Below are 21,787 nucleotides of genomic sequence, written 5' to 3'. Positions count from 1 at the left end.
CACCACCGTACCGTATTGAACCGAAGCATACATTTTGTGAACCGTTACACCCCTAATGAGTGTGTGTATGTGGGTTAATTTAAACAATAGGGAGAAGAAAACACTCAACTGTAACTTTATCACACAGAAAGCTGACTGGCGAACTCCGATTCGGCTGCCATGGCACTGGTCCTTTAACTAATAAAGTACAGTTGACCACCTTTACCCGCAGGGGCTGATTTAAACACCTATTATTGCCGCATGGAAGGAGCATTGAAACAACACAATTACAACACAGCTGTATTTTTACAAATCACTGACGGAGCGTAACTCTGCAGTCTGTGAAAATACAAAACAACACGTTAACAGTACATTTAAACTTATAACAAAACAAACAATGTTACAGACATACTGCAACCTATCTCTGCCCCGTCAAAAGCCTCTTACTTGATATCGGTTCGTAGCGGAGTGTATGTTTCACGCAGCGATAAATGTTCCTTTCATCAGCGGGATTTCCTCGGGCGTTAGACAAAGCTTTTCTCCTCTACGAACGGCAAATGTCGACTTGAATTGGAAGAAAGCAGAGAAGGTATCCTTCCCTTCTGCTGAACAATACAGGGATTCCGTGAATCTTTCTTGTACAGGTTAAGGCTTGGGATTACAGGGCAAGTTGTCCGCTCCTCCTTCAGTATCTAAAACGGTCTATTATTTAACCAGAGATTTGTAGAACTATCCTAAGGGTTTTCTTAAAAGTAACAATGTTGTTCTGTTCCTTCTTTCAGCGACCTGAATCACATGGGGCCGAGATTTCAAGTATAAGCTGATGTTTATAGTCTCAGTGATGTCATGGCCGTATCACCGGTATCCTCCGGGGTTCTTTGGGCCCTCGTCCAATGAGGCAACAGTGTTGGTTTGAATCAAATCTCACATATATGTGAGATCAAAAGCCTGATGGGGGTTTGGAGTGGTTAAACCCGTTTTTTAGGCTTTTGAAATGCCAGGTAGGCCTTACCTTTGTCTCAACCACAAACGGCAACTGAAGATGCTCAATAGTGTGGTAGTATTGGTTGAATGCTATTATAAAGCAGTACCAGCTACTTACAAAACACACTCAATGCCTTAATTGCAGCAAAAAAAGGATGTCAGTTCAAAGAAGGAACTAAATTGCAAGCTAGTTTTGGTAAAAAAAAGTTATTACAAAAGGCAAAACCAATATGATAATACAGCAAAGGGAACAGGCTGAGGAAAACAAAGTACAAAGAAAAAACACCAAGAAACTGAATTCGAGGCTACTCAACTAATGAAACACAGGTGTAGTAGAAAACAGGCAAGGGAAAGTCTGAGAAGAGGTAAAACCAAGCACAGACACCAGATAAAATATAAAATGAAATATAAATACTAAATAAAACAGGAAACAAACTAAGCTAAAGCAAACCCTAGGGACATGACAGGATGCCGGCCTTACGTAAACCCTGTTAAGCTTGAATAGCTTTCATCAATATTTGTACTATAACAAATCAAATAACAATGTGACAATGTGAAAAGGGTTGCCTACAGTGAGGAGGCCCCAGAGAGTTTTAGCTCATTGTTTACCTTTCCGGACCACAGCTTTGTCGGTTTGGTTCAGTCTCACTGCTCTCATAGCAGTAGCTGCTTTCAGAAAAATGCTGTAAAATGGCAGACACAGGTTTCCAACTCCAAATTAATTCTATTTTTTCTCTCGGTCTGCTGGATGGGTAAATACGCAACTGTATTCCTGTTCATCATATCAACTTAAAAGGAGATATGTCAATGTCAACAACTTGTTTCAACAGCCACTAAGAAAAAAAAACTGTTATTGGAGGTTTAAATTGAATATTATCACATCTCATAACTGCTTTGCATAGGATGGCGGCTGGACTGCTTGATTGAATCAAGCATTGAACATGAGTAAAAATCCATGTGTGCTTTGGAGAGCTGTCAACTCCACCTGTTTTTATCATCCGTCAACAAGATACCAAAGTCAGCCTGCAATTGCATAAGGCTCAGTAACTGATGTAGACCTACTCATTAACTCATGTTTCTTAAAGTTAAACATACAATTTCCTGATTGGTTAAATGGTAAATGGACTTGTACAGTGCCTTTTTAGTCTTCCGACCATACCTCATTATCACTTTAACACTAAATGTCATTCACCCATTCACACCAATTCATACACAAATGTCAGGGGCTACCATGCAAGGTGCCACCTGTCTATCTGGACTAATCATTCACACCCATTTGTACACCAAGGACACATTCACATGGACTCTGTTGTATGTATTTGGTGATCCACATGCATAGTTTAAACATGTATCAGAAAGGTTACTCAGACCAACATCGTGGTGCCCATTCTAAGCCACCTGACTTGCTGATAAACATACTTGCTGATGTTGCACAGTGCACATTTTCATAGGTGGTAATAGTCTACAATGTCACAGAATTGACCCACCCCCCATTTAGGCCATGTTGAGAAAGATATTATGTTCAACTAAACTGGGCAGAAAAATATGAACTTTTGAGGATTGTTCTGTACTGACATGATTTGTCTTTCATGAACGTAATAATCAATGAAGCAGAAAACTAAATGCATCAATATTAAATATGCCGAGTCAATAATTTTTTTTCTTCAGTTTTATATAATGAAAACTACAAATGATTAAGCAGAATCCATTATCTAAAAGAACCCATAACATATTTTAAGGCTATTTAAAGTTCAATCAGGAGAAACTTCAATAAAATCAACAATAATTTATAACACATGCATATCAAATTAATAATGCACAGTCTTTGGCGATTTAACTCCATAGCAAAGCTGTAAAACAGAGGGGCAGTGATGCTGAAGTTAGGCAAGGCACAATCTCCCCAAAAAGAGAGAACTCTTTTATATAAATGTATAAATGAATACTTACCTGCTTCCGCAGAGAATTCCTTAGGACAAACCGATGATTAGTCATGAGAGAACGGTTACGGGTAAAGCTTGTTTGCATGAGGTTAAGTTAAACCAGAGTTAAGAGGGGTCAAGTTAACCATAGCAAAGGATAGGGTATGGTCTAGAATCTAGACCATACCCTATCCTTTGCTGATTTCAGAACCCAAAACCTTTTTAGCACTTTGCCCAGGCTGAGCCATCTGACAGCTGTGTGGTACCTGACATCACCATGTTCGCTCTCTTGCTCCTCCAATAGTGAAACAAACTGCCTGTGATTTAATGCTCGCGCTCTGATGAAATTAACTGTTGTAGTAACAACATCAACCACATGGCTAAGTTTTAGCACTGACTTGCACAACGCTTGCTGATGAATAATACAATGTATAAACACCAATTTCTGCTCTGCGTTGAGTTCACTCACTTTATCTTGCATTCTTTTCAAAAGCCCAACATTTTTCCCTGTCAAATTCGGACATCCATCCGTAGTGACACCTGCCAGTCTGTCCCATTCGAGTCCCAGTTTGTCCATGCATGCGTTTACCTCGGTGAACAGATCACTCCCTGTTGTGGTTCCTTTCATTGGCCGCATTGCTGCCAGCTCCTCCGTAAGCTTGAAGTCGCGCGTTATCCCCCGGAGAAATATGAGCAGCTGGGCTGTGTCACGGACGTCACAGCTCTCATCCAAAGCCAAAGAAAAAAAGTTGAAGCTTCCCACTTCACTTTGCAGCTGAAACTCCAGATTCTCTGCGATGTCCTCCACCCTTCTCGTCACGGTGCGGCGGGACAGCGGGATGTTTTCAAACGCTTCTTTTTTCTCTGGGCATAGCAGTGCTGCAGACTCGACCATGCACTCTTTCACAAACTCCCCCTCCGAGAATGGCTTACTGTTCTGGGCGATTTTGTGGGCTATCACAAAGCTGGTTCTGGTCGCTGCATCTCTGGCTGCATGCAGCTTTGTAAAACAGCCTTGTTGTTTTTCTAGCTTTGCTAGTAAATCCGTTGATGTCCGCGCTCGTTCGGCATCAGTCAAGTTTTTGTATTTCTCGGCATGTTTCGTCTCATAATGCCGTTTCAAATTGTACTCTTTAAACACGGCGACATGCTCCCCACAAACCAAACACACAGGTTTACCCTTGACTTCAGTAAAGAAAAAATTAGTAGTCCATATTTGTTTGAAAGTTCTGCTTTCGGCATCCACTTTCCTCTTTTTGGCATGAGCCGACATTTTCGCATTTTTCAGGGGTGACAAGGAAGGTAGACAGTTCAGGGGTGACACGGAAGGAAGACAGGTTGTCAATCACACGCATTTCACGTGCACAGTTGACGTGCACGATTGCGTGCACTGTGAGAATAAATGGGCTTCAAAATAAAAGCAATGCGGTTTTAGTCCACCCATAAGATAATTAGAAAATATGTTTTATTTTCTAATTATCATGTAATCTTTCGCGGGCCGGTCAGAATCATCCCGCGGGCCGTATTTGGCCCGCGGGCCGTACAATGCCCAGGTCTGGTCTAGATAGACAACAGAAAATGATTGGGAGGGCCTCGATAGAGCACAGAACAGGATAGTGCGGGTCTAGCTAGACCACAGTAAAGTCTGTTGGGATCTCAACAGATCACAGAATTGATAGCAGGGGTCTCATTAGACCGCAGGAAAGGATAGGTAGGGTTCTTGTTAAACTGCAGAACAAATAGTTGGGGTCATGTTAGAACGCAGCACAGAATAGTTGTGTGTCAAGTTAAACCACAAAACAGGATAGTTGGGGTCAAGTTAGACCAGAGAAAATATTGTAGGAATCAACTGAGGGTGAAGACAGTCACCTTATAACCGGGAATGAAAATACGTTCCAGTCAGACCGGGAAATGTGAAAAGCGGTCATTCTTGACCAGGTCCCTTCGGACCAGGAAAGGAGAAATTGGGTCACTCTGGAACAGGTCAATTCCGGCCAGGAATTGATAAATTGGGTCACTCTGGACCAGGTCACTTCTTTCTGGGAAATGAGAAACTGTCATGTTAGACCAGGGAAGTGAGACAACAGTCACTTTAGACCAGGTCATGTTAGACCAGGAAATAAAGAAACGGTTACATTAGACCGGGAGATTGAGAAATGGTCTGTTAGACAGGGAGATTGAGAAACGGTCCGTTTTCCAGGAATTTGAGAACACGGTCACGTTACACCGGGAGATGTAGAAACGGTCCATTAGACCAGCAAATTGAGTACACGGTGCCGTTAGACCAGAGAATAATGTGACTGAAATTAACAGACAGGAGTGGAAACTATACAGTGAATAAGGACGATTACCCGGGCTAAGAAATAAGGAGAAGTGGAGCAAGTAGTGTGCCTTAAACATAGGTAGTTAATCATGGATTTTAAAGGGGCAAAAAGAGAGTCTGTACAAACTATAAATAGAGCAGGCACCCCGCATTTTCTGAGTTTGTAAGACCTAAGCTATAATGAATAGGATGAAAGGCCAGCTTAAAAAAATGTGATGCCTCTATTTCGGTTAAAGGATTAGAAGTTGTTGCAAATTCGCCTCATCTGAGCAAAGCATGGAAGGTTAATAGACAACAGACAAGCCAGAGGCTTTTTGCTCATCTGAGGGGGAGCCACTGCATAGTGCTAGGCAACCTTTAACTCTGGCGTAACTGCACACATGGTAAAATAGAAGCTGCATATCATTTTGAGTTTTGATTGGGAAAATATCAATATACGTTTGAAATGCCAAATCTGTTTTGGTGGGCTGTCAAGTAATTTCTATGAATGGTAAACACTACAGTTGTAGTTCCCCAGTGAAAACACAATCTTGTATTGAATGATTTTCCCACAAATATTACAATATTGCCAAAAGTGTAACTGTGCTAAAATAATAGACTCTCTTGCTGTATAATGTGATTTGCTGTTAGACTGCCAATATATAACATAGGAAATAAAAGATTCTAAAGGGAATTCTATATAATCTCTTTGATTTCCAAATCAGATTTATTTCTAGAATATTCCTTGGACTTCAGGGTTAGCATCTGTTGCACTAGCCTTTGTTTTTCAGTGTTCTTTTCCATATAGTTGATTTAAAAAAAAAAAGCTGCAACATGGTACTGACAGCACATGGTACTAAATTCTGTCCATACTCTATTCTAAATCAATATCTGCTCCTGTACTGCCTCATACATCCCTTTCATTTGTGTTTTTTAAGAAAGGAGGAATTACTTTTTTCTTTGTTCACATTCGACAGTAGAGCTGAGGACTGAAAGCTCATAGGAGCTGTGGATCATGTATGCGATTATTAAAAGTTCATGGAAGTTGTAGTTGGTAAATGCCAACACAATAATTTTTTTCTGTCTCACATGCTGTTAGGTTTACACTCCCAAACACTTTGATTAAAGTGGCTCTAATCAATATTTTATGTACAAAATATGTCAAATGACTGTAAGGTAAAAGGGGTCACTTGTAGTAAAATACTTGGAATTATCATTAAAGTAGGTTTCATATTGCATCAGTACCTGCTTATGTTTCTCAGTTCCTCCTAGTATTTAACATAATTCAGCAGAAAGCTTCCTCTCCAGGCTGCTGATCAGATAAAGGCAGTCTGCCTGGCTGACTGATAGTCATGCACAGCCATGAGAATAATGAAGCTAATTTACCCAGCAGATGACCGATAACTCCAAACAACCTTTGTGGGAGAAGGAGAAATGCAGCAATATAATAGGCCCTTTTAATTAGGCTTGGTGTCTGCTAACAGCAGTACATGTCAGCTCTGAACATTCAACTAAAATAAATGTTCTACATGTGTTTATGAAGGACGCACATTGTACTTATTTCAACAACATCCCTCAATCTGTGCTGCTGCTACCTTTGAGGACATTGAGTTTAAATTTGACATTTCTGGACATTTTGTTCGGTATGCTTTTCTTCTTTAGTCCAATAAATAAATAAGTTATTATTTTGCCTGTCCAGGAAAATAAAACATATCTTAGGGGAAATGCACTGTCTCAAACATAACACCAGAACTATTTGACATTTTGGAGAAGCATGGTTTTCAGAGGAAAGTGACATTCCTGTTGGGAAATTACATTGACAGATAATATTAAAGCTGTCACACTTTGTTGATGCAGCACTGTAAAATATTCCAATACACGTAAAAGTCTCTCATTCAAAATGTTACTTAACTAAAAGTACCAGCTTTTTATCAGTAAATGAACTTAAAGAATCATAAATCAAAGTACTAGTTCTGCAGAAAAATGGCACCTGTGAGCAATACCTCATTATACATACAATGTTAGATTCTTAATATTGTTGCATCATTGATTATGTTACATTTCACTGATTAGTTAGTTGATCTCATCATGGGTGGGGTAAGTTATTTGGGCGATATTCACTTCGAGCGTCGGAGCACACTCTGCCACAAGCTGGACCTTTATTAACTCTGAGCGCTGTTTGAATGTACTGTTGGGTTATTCAGAACACCACACTGTGGGAAGGCTGGTCTCATCTATCATTCGTAGTTAAACCTACGAAAAATAATAAAGAATTTGTGGTATGCCACAAATATTTGAGGTTTGAAGTTATGCATGTATTCATGAATGAGGAAGTATAAAGATCACTAAAGCACACACAGGACGGGATGGGAGTAGGATGGGTTCAACAACGTAACTTGCGTACTTCAGTAACTGCGCTTTTATTTTAACCCAAACCAAGATCTTTTCCTAAACCTTACTAAGTAGTTTTGTTGTCTTAACCTAACTATTGTTTCCTTGGAAGACAGTTTATTTTGAATAGACTATATGGATGTAACAAGCTGAATTTTACACTTGTTCATTAAAAAATGAGTAACTTTTCGTAAGATATCATACGAACCGCTGCAGTAGGAAACGTTGCTGTGGGAGCAGCAGAGTGTACTGTTTAGCTACCTGGGTAACATTTTTAACAACTCATACGTTCTCTTAGTGATTTTTATATGCATATTTTTACAGTCTCATCTCATCATAATCATTGTCATCCTCACTGGTGAAAAGCTCTTGCACAGGAGGATCTATTTTGCATTAGAAGTATTCATAGAAAAGTTTTCTTTCATAGGTTTTAACTTACCCATTCCTTAATTCATGTAGAAATAAAACACTTCCTAAGCTTTTAGAAAAACAAGTATATCAACTGATAAAATTGTATATTATGAATTCAACTGTCCAGCATTATAGAGTATATGGTAGTTAAAAGATTGAATTTGTACAAATAATATTGAAATGCCTGCATGTGACTGCATCTATAATAGTAATAACTGTGAACCAACATAATGATACATTAAGCATATTGAGGGTATTTTATATGTTGTGACACTGTATAAATGAGTACCAGTACCACAATTGTATCTGTTTGTGTATAATCATCATAATAGATGTATAGCTGTTCGGCCCCAGCCAGTTGCTTCCCCTGTTTGGGAAGCTCAAGTTACTTGTACCTTGTTCAATACTTGAGTAATGTGCTTAGTTAATTTATACCACTGAGTAAAGGATGTTAAACCACAGGTAACCATATTAACAGTGCTGATGTTTCTGGCCTTTTTTCTCTCTGGGTAACTGCACTTATGTAACTTCATTAGATTGTACACATGCATGTCATGTGCTGCTGTAATGAGATTTAGATGCAAGAAAGCCCTTCAGGATGTGTGCTGTAGTAAAATCAATGCTGATGGACCCATTGTAACCCTCTGCCTCTCTTTTTCTGACAGTGATGGAAGTAAGAGAGGCCAGTGGATACCTTGTCAGCGCCGTTTCCAAACGAACAACATGAAGGAGGAAATTCACCTCGCCTTGATAGCCAGAGAAGTCCATTCCATCAGACCTTGCAACATGAGTTTTGATAGCATCTGTTCCTGAAGTGTAAAAGAAACGTATTAAAACATCACCTCCACCTGCTGGTCCTCTCTTTAACTCTACTGAGGAAAAGAACAATTCCTCTATACGACCACTGCCCTGCAACTACTGGACAATTTACTGATGTGAACATACTGACCCTAAGACTGTTAACCACAACGACTGTTCTCCTGCAACTGCCCTTTTCCCTTAAAAAAAATATTTTTATAAGAAATATTTATCGGAATATATCTCTGCACCAAAAAGTTGGGATCCTTGAAATTCAGTTTGACCGTCCTAAGATTTCAATCTGATTGACTTTTCCTCAGACACTATGGGTCTTGTAGGTTTTTCTATCAGTCTGCAAGTTTTCCTCAGCACATGTCTGGGACTTGAGTTTTTAGGTACACCAGGTCAGTGGGCACGCTTCCTCCGCTGGGATGCCAGCACCCGCGGTGACCTCAGCTTCCAGTTCAAGACAGAGACCTCGGAGGCGCTGCTGCTGTACTTTGACGATGGTGGCTACTGTGACTTTCTGCAGCTGTCATTGGTGGAGGGACGACTGCAGCTTAGTTTCAGCATCGACTGTGCTGAGACCACTGTCATGTCTGACAGAAGGGTGGATGACGGCAGGTGGCACTTTGCCAGTCTGAGCAGGTATAACCTGCGCACAGTGCTAGTACTGGATGGCCAGGCCAAAGCAGATGAGGTGCGGCCGCAGCGTCTCTTCATGAAAATAGTCAGCGATCTGTTCCTGGGTGGAGTGCCTCAGGATATCCGCCAAGGTGCGCTCACACTGCCCACGGTGCAAAACATGCAGCCCTTCAGGGGCTCAATTATAGACCTCGAATATGGCATCTCACACCCCCTATTCCTGGGAAGCCTTAAGGTTCCCCTGGAGTCAGAAGGATGGTGCACGGTGAACCCGTGTGAGAATGGAGGTACATGCTCGGTGATGGATGGAGAGCCCGTCTGTGACTGCTCCAAAACCGAATACAAGGGCCGCTTCTGCAGTGAAGGTAACACATGACACATGACACTGTCATTCAACCTGATAGATTTGGCTTATTTCTTTTTTTTTTTTTATATATCCTAACCATTTTACATATTCATTCAATGCAATTCCAACTAGTGAAGTATTAGGTGAAATTCATCCACATGATCTATTCAAAAGAAGCCCTGGCTTCATTGAGGGTTCTTTCACATTTGGAGAGCTGCACCTGTCCAGCTCTGAAGGGGCTTGTATCTCTGTAGTAAGGATTGTTTCTGCTATTATACCAATCATCACGGCTCTGAGGCGGTCTGAATGTGTGGGCTTGCTTCGTTCTCCCAATGCTTACTATTATCCTATACACTCTTTCTCTTTCTCGTTCTCTTTCTCTTTCTCTTTCTCGTTCTCGTTCTCGCTCTCGCTCTCTCGCTCTCGCTCTGTCTTTCTCTCGCGGACTGAGCTTTAAAATCAGAGAGCTAATCCAAGCACGGTTAGCCAGTGAGGCACAGGTTAATGGTGTCAGTCCTGCAGGCAGTGATAAGGACGCCTATAGAGAATGGGGCCTCCTGAGCCCCCTTTCTTCACCCAATCACAAGATGGCAGGTGTTTTATCACACCCTTTTGTGCTGAGAATTTACCAGAGCTGTGTTTCAATCGCTCCACATCTGCTTGTACCAAGACCGACATGGATTTCTATTAATAAAAAAGCCCTTTACTCATTCCCCCTTCCCCCCAGTATTTCCTCCCTGCAGGCCAAATTAAAAGGCACGTTCACTTGCTTTATGTAGAAACTTGGTTTCCTGTGATTTGATAAATCCTGAACACTTACAATTCTGTGATAATAGCTTTTTTTGCGGTGGTAATTGGTGAACATGCATTCAGCACATGAAATGGATCCCGGAAGCTCTACTCTCTTTCTGGGCTCTGAAAAAGGACTGGACTCTTGTCATGTTCTAAATGATACACATTCAATACACATTCTGGGGCTGCTTCCAGCAGCTGAGGAGTACATAATAATCTGACTCCTCATGAGATAATCAATACACCAATTAGATGAGAGTCTTTTCCATTAATTAGTTCAGATCAGAGGTAATTGTTGTAATATATTTGTTTAGCTATTTTCCCCCCCATTTCTGAATTTGAGCACTCTTCTTAACCTCTCACAAATATGGAATTTACATCTCATTCGGGCTGACGCCAAATCCCCTGCACACAGACAAAAGGCCAGAGAATCTGGAATTCAAAGATTAGGTTTGTTTAATCTATCTCCCCCGGAGTTTGAAATAAAGACAAGGATGGTGTGTGTGTGTGTGTGTGTGTGTGTGTGTGTGTGTGTGTGTGTGTGTGTGTGTGTGTGTGTGTGTGTGTGTGTGTGTGTGTGTGTGTGTGTGTGTGTGTGTGTGTGTGTGTGTGTGTGTGTGTGTGTGTGTGTGTGTGTGTGTGTGTGTGTGTGTGTGTGATATTGCTTAGCTGCTCTAACTTAGGGGCATTTGTGTGAAAGGTGTGGGCTCCGAGGGTAGAAATGTTTTTGTCTTTTTATTGTCTAGCAGCAGAAGACTTGCTGATGTGTTAAGTATTCAAGAAAATCTGCTTCGTCACGTCATCAGGATATTGGAGGACTCGCTGTAGCTGGAGGAGACACTTTCTATACGGCTCTCCCTGCTCTGTGTGTGTGTGTGTGTGTGTGTGTGTGTATAGATTTAGATAGATATATTATTATTATTATATTATTAACAAAAGCTGATATATATATATATATCTATAGATATAGATATATCCATATATCTATTGATATATAGAGATTCATATATCGATAGATATATCAGCTTTTGTTAATAATTGGTTGTATGTTTATGCCCCTAAGCTGGCAACAGCAGGCTTTTTGTCTGTCCTGAATTTGATATTTTGAGAGGGAATTTCTTCAAATTTGGCACAAGAGTCCTCTTGGACTCAATGATTAACCTATTATATATTACTGGTCAAAAGTCACTGTCACAATTTTGTGCACATATGCAGAATTTTGCACAAATGTCTAATGATGAAGTGATGACATTTTGGACAAACATCAACTTGACGGGTTACCATACAACCAGGAGGCGGTAATTCTAGCTTCTTTTCCTTTTAATGTACAACATTACAAGTCTTATTTAACTTGTGAGTTTGTGTACATTTGTTTCAGTCTTTCTGTGTTCTTTGGTTAGACATCTGTGAGAACCAAAACAAGGCAAAGGTCTCTAGTTTTACATCAGTTTGCGTTCTCTGGAGAGCTCCCATAATATTACACCTGCTGTGCACCCTGGCTGATATAAGATAAATAAACCACAAGGTCACCCACTCACTGTGACAACGGAACTTATGTTTCTGTATGATAAAAAAGTCACAAGGTATGACATGGCAGCATGGGAAAAAATTCCCAATATGATTTTTGGACAATCCTTTTAAAGGAGAGGGCCGGACATTTAACATTTAATCTTTCCATCTACAGCACCTATAAAACCTCCCCATCCGCCAGTTTAGTGGTATCAGGAGCATCTGCACTAAACAAACTGACTAGGAGAAACAAGCAGATGAATTATAATACAGATTCCAGGAAAGAGTGTAGAATGAACAAGTTCAGCACTTCAACAAAGGAACAGCGTCTCTCCCAAACTTGAGGCAAATCAGATTTTATCACTGCTTAAAACACTACTTTCCTTGAACCTCACCACATACACCCACCGATAAGGACACAGACACTATGTGGCGCTATACCTCGCTTCACAAAAAATTTAATCCGTCTTATCAAATGCCCAAGTGGCTTAGCATGGGAAAAACATAAAGAGCAGAGTGAAGGAGCTACATCCAGCTCCTCCGGTCTGCAAGTCGAAGTGTCCTTTGGCAAGACATCATTAATTGCTCCCTTTTGTTGCGTCATTCGTTAATAAATGTGATTGTGAACCATCCAATTGCCTTAACGAAATATATTTGGCATAATCCATACCTAATTTAATATCTAATCTAATCTTTTCTTATATTTAAATGTGATTTCTGATAAACTCTGATTAGATTGATGAGATCAGTAGCTGAGATGACTGGCAGACGAACAACTCACAAAGATCCCTGTTTTTAATAAGCCCCATCTTTTAAATCTCTCTCCAGCAGGCCACAACTAGTGGGGCTAAACATGTATATCTCTATATCCTGAGGGTGGCTCTAAATGAAAGACAATGAGGCTTTTTCATGGCAGTTTCCTTATTAGATCGACTTTTGTTCAAGTGAACATTTTTACTCGGAAAAGCTTTGTCTTTTTGGAAAAATGTATATACTCAGTAACGTTCAATTTAATCTGCCCGTTTACATTTTCAGTCTTATATCCTGTGGGATTCATTCTGTCACCCGTTATGTCCAAGCTATATCAGGGGTTCTCCCAGGAACACTTAATAAGCCTACACTGTTATATAAGTCATTCTGACAGCAGAAGTGTAATGTGCTTCCACTATGACATCCTGCAGGGAAACTGATATGGGTCAAAGGGAAATTTTGAAGTTAGGGCCACCAAAAATATTAGGAATCATCCTCTGGGATCATTAATGTTCTGGCAGAATATCCACAACGGGCTACCATGACGGTTCCTTTTATCCCAGTAGAGTAGATATAGTTGTAAATTACATGTCTCACATTTACTTGCACTATTTTGGACTCTGTTAGTTAAGAAGTGTTTGAATGTGGTGTATACAGTCATTCTTATGTATGTATCGTTACATATCCACCCTCTCCCGACTCCCTCATCGTCATGTCAGTTCTATCCCCAAAACATACACGCCACCTCCCCGCTCCACCTCCCCGCTCAGCGCTGTGATGCGTGACTCTCTGAGACATCGAAGCGAGGGCACTGGTGACCCTTGTAGGCTGATAGGCCGCCTTTCCCAACCTTGATTCACGGCCTCCACATTGCGACCTGTTCCCAGTGTTGATTTATGTCGGCCTCTCCCTCTCTCAGGTGAGTGGAACAGGGAATGCTGATTGTTAGGGATAAGTTACAGGCTTAATGAGGCTGGCTGAGGTGGACTGGTGGTTTATTTGCTTTTTAAATACATCAGGGAGAGAATACAATGCCGAAAGCAAAAACTGAACCAATAAGTACTTATCGTCAAATGTCCGACACCTATCCTAATGCACTTTATTTTATTTGTTTACACAAACATGAAATGTATCTCAAGACTGATGTGGAGGAAGTAACACAGCTATAAAGAATCGTATCACTCAGTCTGTAAAGATGGGATGACAAACACTGTCCTGAGTTACTCTCCATTTGTTTGAATGTATGCACTATATACCGTATTCTCAAATCGAATAAAATAAATGCCATATTCTCATATGGAATCACACTATGCTCACCACCACTCTGCTGCTCTCTTTTTTCTCAAAGTTACTGTTTTCATCCACTCATTAATCAGTAACTTCTAGTAAGCCTTTTTTTTGGTAACCTTAACTCAACACTTCAGACATTTCAAATTGAAATGCCAGCGGGAACAGTTTTTCTACTGTTTACCTTATGATCAAAGATAAACAAATTGCAATCTGAATTACAAACAGTTGTACAGAGTTTTGACGTTTGTTAAGCCTTTTCAGAAAGTGTTAAGTCATTTGGATCACATTTGATCTATTTAGTCATGTGTTCAATTATATTTTCTGTACATTTTTGTTCCTGACATAAGGACCTAATCAAAAGTCCTTCAAATTAAACAACAAAATACGTTGTTTGTCCATGTCATCTAGAAGGACACAAAGGGTGCTTTGCAATATGCTAATTCAGCTTCCCCCTGTCCTTTGTCCTCCAGCCAGTGTACCAGATATTGGTCAAGGACTGGCGTCATTGAGGATGTTCCAATAACTTAGATGTGTCTTTAAGGAGATGCGGACAGAGAACGTTCCCTGAGGAAGTCAGTGAGAGGAACTGAGGTGTATCCTGTATGTATGAACCACACAGCAGCAGTCCTTTGAACTAATTGGTCATCTAATCTGATGGGACTGTGACAACCCATTGTAACTCCCAACTCATCAAATACCACCGCTCGATCCGTGGTCCTAAGCTTTAAACTAAGAAACTCTAGTTTCCCCTCTAGTGTCAATTTTGGACGTGTCAAGGATGGGTGTCATTTTCGCGTAACTTGCATAGGGTCTTTTCAAAATACACTTCCAATGTACGTTTACTTACGCCAAAAAAATATCTTTTCAGACAACAAAAATGAAAAAAGATCATGGTTTTGCTAAACTTTCTAAAGGCGTTTTCACGCATTTATTGTGAAAGGTAAGAACGGAAGGAGTGGAACTTGTCCTTCACGGTCTTTGCCAAAGTTCGAACATTTTGATGTTTCATAAATATAGACGCAGCTCTACTCGCTCTGCACAATGTGAGTGGTTGATGCCTCGGGAAAAAATGTACCTTATTCTGAAGAAAAGTGTCACTTTTCAGCCAAGTAATATTTGCGTTCTCTGTTAAAGTATTCAAGACAAACCCCGCAAAATATACAGAGGTGTAAATCAAACACACATAAAAAGGCCCTCTGTCTGCCAAGCAGAAACCAGGAAACACAGCGGCGGTCAGTCTGAGGTTCCCTCTCTAACAGATCTCAGCCCGGTGTGTCACCAAGCCGGCGATCCACCAGCTGTATGCCGTTGCTACCCCAACACGACCAGATGGCTTCAGCAGCCCTCCCTGTCTGTTTCTCCAGCCACCCGCATGTTCATATCAGCATAAAGCATGTCTGGTGATGATGGCTGCTACACCATGATGAAAACAGTAATAATCAAGCTCCCTTCACCGTTAGGACTCAATCCTTTAGTGTGTAAAAATAAAAGGAAGCATCAGTTTAGCCAGTACTGATGAAAGAAAGCAGCATTTGAAATACTTAATTAATCACTGTGCTTTCCTTTTTTATCCAACACGTCATGAATCATCCTTTCAAGTAATCTACTTTGAGCTCTAATCCCCCGCTATCCTCGCCTCACCTTTTTGCTATTGAATTAAAAGAGAGAATCATGCTCTTACCTAAGTTATGTGTCCACTGATGAATAAATACGGTTTTCTCAGATCCGCTGAGTCACCTCAAAGAATGGTGATCGGTTTGGATTTTATATTTGGGAGACATTTTTGAGGAGAGCTGGAGGATATAGATTTTAGATTCATGACAGAGAGAACATAATTCAGAGCTCCATTGTACAGTATTTGTATTGAGTTCAATGCTGTCTAGCCTGTCACTGGGAGTTGTACCTGTTAGTGTTTACTGGTACTTTATTAAATATGTATGTGTTTGCAGGCCTGTCTCTCTCTGTCAACGCGCACATGCACATGCACATGCACACGCACATGCACACACACCAAAGCCTGGTGACAGAAACAGAGGCACAATATAGGGGAAGTAAATTTCCTAAGGAAGTAGGTCAAGATAGAGAACAAAATAATCTTAGAGCAGGAGAAGGCAGTGAATACAGCTGTTCATCAGGAGAGAGGGACAGAGAGAGAATGAGCTTCTAATGATGGATTAGGCAGAAAATCAAACTGGAGTGGGAGAGAGAACTGAAAGATGAAATTGTTAATCTACTTTCTCCCGAGCTTCTGTCAATCCTCCATAAAGGGCACTAATGCTGCATTTCCACTGCGTGCTGCGCTGCGCTGGGCTCTGCTCAACTCGGCTCGCTCTTTTTTTTGGTTACATTGGTACTTTTTATGGCACAACCTCGGTCGCAGTCCAGTATCCTAATTTCATCCATACTGGACAAATCTGCACCTCAATATTTACAACTCCAAAGCTTTTGTCCATTATTAAAGTTTTTTTTCGCATTCCTCAAAAGCTAAAACAGGGTTGTTTGACCAATCAGAGCCACCGTCCCTGCAAATGTCATCATTGAAAATGTCATCTGATATACTGGTTCACTTTGTCACCCAGTGCAAAGCACTTTACGAAAAAGAAATAAATGAATATAGAGATGCGGAATTTAAAGCTGCAAAGTTTCTGGCAGGCGATGAGATGAGCTTGGAAGCGGCCATGGTCATGGTCGCATCACAAAGGTTGTAGAAAAGATTAGACAGTTGTGATGGAGCTCTTGGCTTTTAAACCATAGCTTCTTGCTAATGTCATACATTCATTAGCCTTGTTTGGGACTAGTGCTTCCATTGCACCACCATGATTAATTCAATTTTTTCTGTTATTATGAATTTTAACAACAGATAGAATAAAAGAAATACAACGGGCTCAGTCTGAAAGGTTTCTGTGCGTATTGCATTAAGAATTAAAATAACACAGAATCTTCTAATCATCCAATTCCTAGTTTGCTATCACGTGACATGCATGGTGACCTGGAGGGCAAAACTATGGGCCTACAAGGATGCTTGCACTGGACACCATAGAAAGGCAGGACAAGCCAGTCCCTTTTCCTCCTGTTTCAAGCTACAGATATTTGATTTAACTCTCAACTGAAGAAAAACTAAGATATAAGATCAAAATGCAGGTTTTGGGCACTTGCGATCCATAGATAGCACCCGCCGCCAGATTTCAGTCACTCAAATCCACCGAATACCTTCCAGAACTCCACTTGACGATATTTACATCTATCTTGTGGAGAATATATCTTATATATATCTGCCTTACACAAAAATACAACATTTAATATACTCAGTGTTTACTTGAGCCTACCTTTGACACGGCCCAGGCTTGTCTCCTAGTGGGTCAGTGCAACTATCCCACGTTTTTGGCAAAATGACAGAAATCACTCACTTTGTTGTCTGACGGGCAGCACAGAACAGCACTGTTTGGCCCTCCAAGGGGGCGTTCCCCTAGGGACGTGACTTCAAGTGAAAACTATAAATCCCCAAAAATATTTTTACAACTCTGTGTGTAATGACTGAACAAACAAAATCCAAGATATTAAATAGTGAGCTTTTGAGGTGTTGATAAGTCTGTTTTGTGTGTGTATATTAATACATTTATGAGATTGTTATCCATCTTCTCATCTCACTTTCAGAAGAAAAGCAAATGAAAATATTTCGCAGAATGCTTATATATACACGCACGGGAGCCAAATCTGATTACCTTGCTGAATCGATTCAATTCAATTCAGTTTATTTTGTATAGCCCAAAATCACAAATTACAAATTTGCCTCAGAGGGCTTTACAATCTGTACACATGTGACATCCTCTGTCCTTCCCTCACATCGGCACAGGAAAAACTCCCCTAAAAAACCCCTTTAACAGGGAGAAAAAAGGAAGAAACCTATGGGAGAACGACAGAGGAGGGATCCTTCTCCCAGGATGGACAGAATGCAATAGATGTCATGTGTACAGAATGAACAGCATAACAGAGATACAACACATTCAATGTATGTGACATAAATGATTCATATAATAAGAGTAGTAAGCAGAGTAACGAAGGAAAAAATGGAGACTACTTATAACAGCAGCAATGCCTATAGTAGAATTAAAATAATGATATGGGGAATAGTATTAGTAATGTGACTAATAATAATAATGGAAGTAGCAGTGGGTGTCAGCCGGGTCACAGCAGGAGGCAGGACCACAGTGCCCTCACACTGGTTGTAAACTGAAATTGATCCTTTCAAAGATAGCAATACAAGCAGTGCGTGCAGATGTGTCAGCTCTAATGTCGCTCTGTCAAGAGTGATCCTCTGTTCTGGTAAGATAGGACAAAAGATCATCGCAGACACACTCATTCCATGTTGGAGCACAGCTGAAAGTCCTCACTAAAACTAAATTACTATATAATGCATATCTGGTGGAATTCTGACTTATTCTGATTAACCCCCACTAAAATAATTCACTGCATCTCTATTCAATAACCTTTAACTTCATTTTCCAGCTACTTGATTTCTGTGGGTGGCCTAACTATGGGGCCACATGTATTTCAATAATCAAAGAAGAGCAGTTATTTTGATGAGCTTTGTCTGGTTTTGGTGTCGGGCCTTTAGAGGGAAATATAAACTCCTTGCTCTGTTCAGTATTTTGCGAGTTTTATTCTCAGATTTCATGGCACGCTTGACAAATAGAAATTAAGAATATATTTATGTTTCTCTTAGATGATTCATCTGTGCCTGACTTAAAAAATAAAATCCGAACAGCTATCAAAAGTACAGATAAGTTTATTCTGCATTACAATTATTGTTTTTTAAAAAAATCAAAAAAATTATTAAGATATTAAAGCATTAAATATTCAGGTAACAATGGTAAAAGCCCTATTGGATTAGTTGTTAATGTGTGAGTTAATAAGTTTCATCATTGTAAATTCTGCACACTGTGCAACACCCTGTTAGTATTTGAAAAGTGTAGTTTTATATGTCATTATTTATTGTTATTCATTTTATTTTTCACCAGTTATAACTTTACAAATAACTTTCTCTGAAGCACATAACATTTGTCATCAGTGTGTTTACTTGTGGAGGAAGAGATTCCTTCTGCCTCTTCTAGATACCTTATCTAATGAGACTGAATGCTTTCTGCTTTAAACCTTCAATGCTTAAACTGCCTGCATTGTAAATTACATGCACATGGCTGTGCCCACTGCCAGTCCTTTGTATGGACTATACAGCGTATAGTATTTTGCATGATATTCAGCATGCAAGTAATACGAGTGTTTCTAATCCTGGCTTTGTTTGCTTGTTTTCTCTCTCCCCTTGTATTCCAGAGGTCAACAACAATATGCCAGGTAAGTTTGAATGAAAACTAAATGTAAATATATGACACCCTTGCTGCAGATATCCAGACAGACAAGGACAATACAAAAATTGTATCTGGTATTGGTGATTCCTGCAATATGAGGCAACTGGTACTTTTCCACCTCAGGCAAGCATAATGTTAGTATGCCTCCACACGGGGGACAGCTAGGCTGGAGGCATTGGGTTCTGGTTGTCTGTCCGGTCCATTTTATTTAAGCACAATATCTTATAACACCTTGAGCGAATTTCTTCAAAGGTCACTTTGACCTCTCAAAACAAGTGATGACATTTTGTACAGACATGGATGTGAACTGGAACTTGTCTGGATGACAGAGGCATAGAACAGTGAGACGCTTATTCTAGTTTTGCAATATTTTGAATTTAATTTATGTGCAAATTTAAAAATAACATAAGAATAGGTAGATGGAAACACAGTTATTGTTACATGGCCCTAGATTTAGTTAAGATTTCGTTTTTCTGCAAACATGCTGGTATTTCTAATGATGAATGCCACAGGAAGCTTTGTGTGACCTGTTAGTGTGTTCTGATGCCCTGCTTCCGTCCTCGGAAAACATGTATCATCACAATACCAAAAAGTATTGAAACTAAGTGTGCTCTTTGCTCAAGAGATCTCTGTCTCTTACCCTCTTCCCCTTTCCTCTCTTTTTGTTCTCAAGGCTTTGCACATATGATGGCAGAACAAGGTATGCCTCTCCTTCCCTCTTCTCTCTCATGTCTGTGCTTTGTGTGTGTGTTTGTAGTGTTGAGCTGCATGTTTTGAGTGCATTTTTCTATATACAGTGTGATTTTATCATTCTGCTGAACTGCCCTACGAAGCAGAAACTACTACTCAACCACTAGGACGTTTCTGTTATTCACTGGCCTTCAGCCACCTAACCCTAACCCTTTCCAGCCTTTACTAATAATCACGGTTTTCATAAGCAGTTTCTTCTATATAAGTCAATTTAAATAAAATATAAAAACTGGTACTAACTAAATGCAGTTCTGATAAGTCGCTTCTGCTGACAGTAAGGGTAAAAGGTAACTAGCCTAGCCTTATTTAGCAGAGTAGCAGCATCTGCCATCTTAGCTCCTGACTTGTGAAACATGTAATATCTGAGCCATCGGGTACAATAGAAGATACAACCAACATAGACTTCATCGGTTTGCAGTCCAGCAGCCGTGGGAAATAAGAAAAGTACCTGCTGTATGTACCAAGTACTGTATGTACCAAGTACTGTATGTACCAAGTACTGTACTAAAGTACAATTTTCAGGAAGTTGTACTACTTCAGCATTTCCATTTTATGCTACTTTATACTTCTAATCCAGTACACCTCAGAGAGAAAAATGTTACTTACAATACCCCCACATTTTTTTTACACACAAGGAATTTGATTTGGGATTTAGACACAGTTAGAGAAACAAGTCCTGCAAAAGTTAAGATGCCAAATATATCCATTTTGTAATTAAAAACGCTGTACAGTGTTTAAAACAGAGGATTGAATGTGCAAATTATTGACAAGGGAATATGCAAATGTTCCCAGTGTGAAAAAATGTGTCATGAAAGGAGATAATAATCCCAAAATTTGTGTTCAAATTACCCGATATTTCATTAAAAATCTAATATTACACAGAGGTACCTCTGTAATTTGTCTTTACATTTACTTGAGGCCAAATGGATGGGTCAACAAAATGCCTTTAATACGGGATGTTGGTTTCTTTTAACGGCCATGCCCTTACCAACAAGTTATTGTTGGAACCATGACAACAGAGGTTCCCTAACCGTTACTAAGTATTTATTTGAACTGAAACCATGATCTTTCGTTAAACCTAACCAAACCTTCACCTTAGCTTTTCAAAAACAAAAAAAGGGCACTGTTGTCCAGATCAGAAAACACTTTGTGTCACTCTGGGTTCACTTTTTAATGAACCACCACGAATATGTAACATAGATGATAAGCTAATTAAGGTTCTTCAAATGGACTGAAGACCAGGCTGTAGTGGGGATAACCACTGCAATGAGCAGTATTCAATTGGAAAAGCACTTATAGACACTGTGTGAATGCAGCAATAATAAATCAAATATTTCAAAAATATTAAATGACATGATGAATGATGTAACAATTTTAATATGAAGAGTACCAAATGGTAGACAGAAAGACACATGTCATTCTTATGAAATATACACATCCAAAATTAATTGATTACTTATTTATCATAAACAACAATATAAAGGCAAGAAAGCTGAAAATCCGTACATTTTCATCTTCTAATCTCTGAAGATGATTCCAAGGCTGAATGCAGTAGCTG

The 21,787-nt window shown here is 39.8% G+C and overlaps 1 protein-coding gene across 1 annotated transcript in view; it reads left to right on the top strand.

Annotated features, from left to right (window-relative positions):
* Positions 1 to 9,109: 9,109 nt before the first annotated feature.
* Positions 9,110 to 21,787, top strand: part of nrxn3a (neurexin 3a) — a 166,636-nt gene continuing 153,958 nt past the window's right edge. The window contains exons 1-3 of the mRNA XM_054613239.1: positions 9,110 to 9,794; positions 19,445 to 19,465; positions 20,153 to 20,179. Of these exons, the coding sequence (XP_054469214.1) occupies positions 9,110 to 9,794; positions 19,445 to 19,465; positions 20,153 to 20,179 (733 nt within the window). The remainder of the gene's footprint in view (positions 9,795 to 19,444; positions 19,466 to 20,152; positions 20,180 to 21,787) is intronic.

The sequence above is a fragment of the Anoplopoma fimbria genome, chromosome 15 (assembly GCF_027596085.1).
Source record: "Anoplopoma fimbria isolate UVic2021 breed Golden Eagle Sablefish chromosome 15, Afim_UVic_2022, whole genome shotgun sequence".
In the NCBI taxonomy this organism is placed as follows: Eukaryota; Metazoa; Chordata; class Actinopteri; order Perciformes; family Anoplopomatidae; genus Anoplopoma; species Anoplopoma fimbria.
Note: the sequence above shows the minus strand (reverse complement) of the source record. Positions and strands in the feature narration are given on the sequence as shown.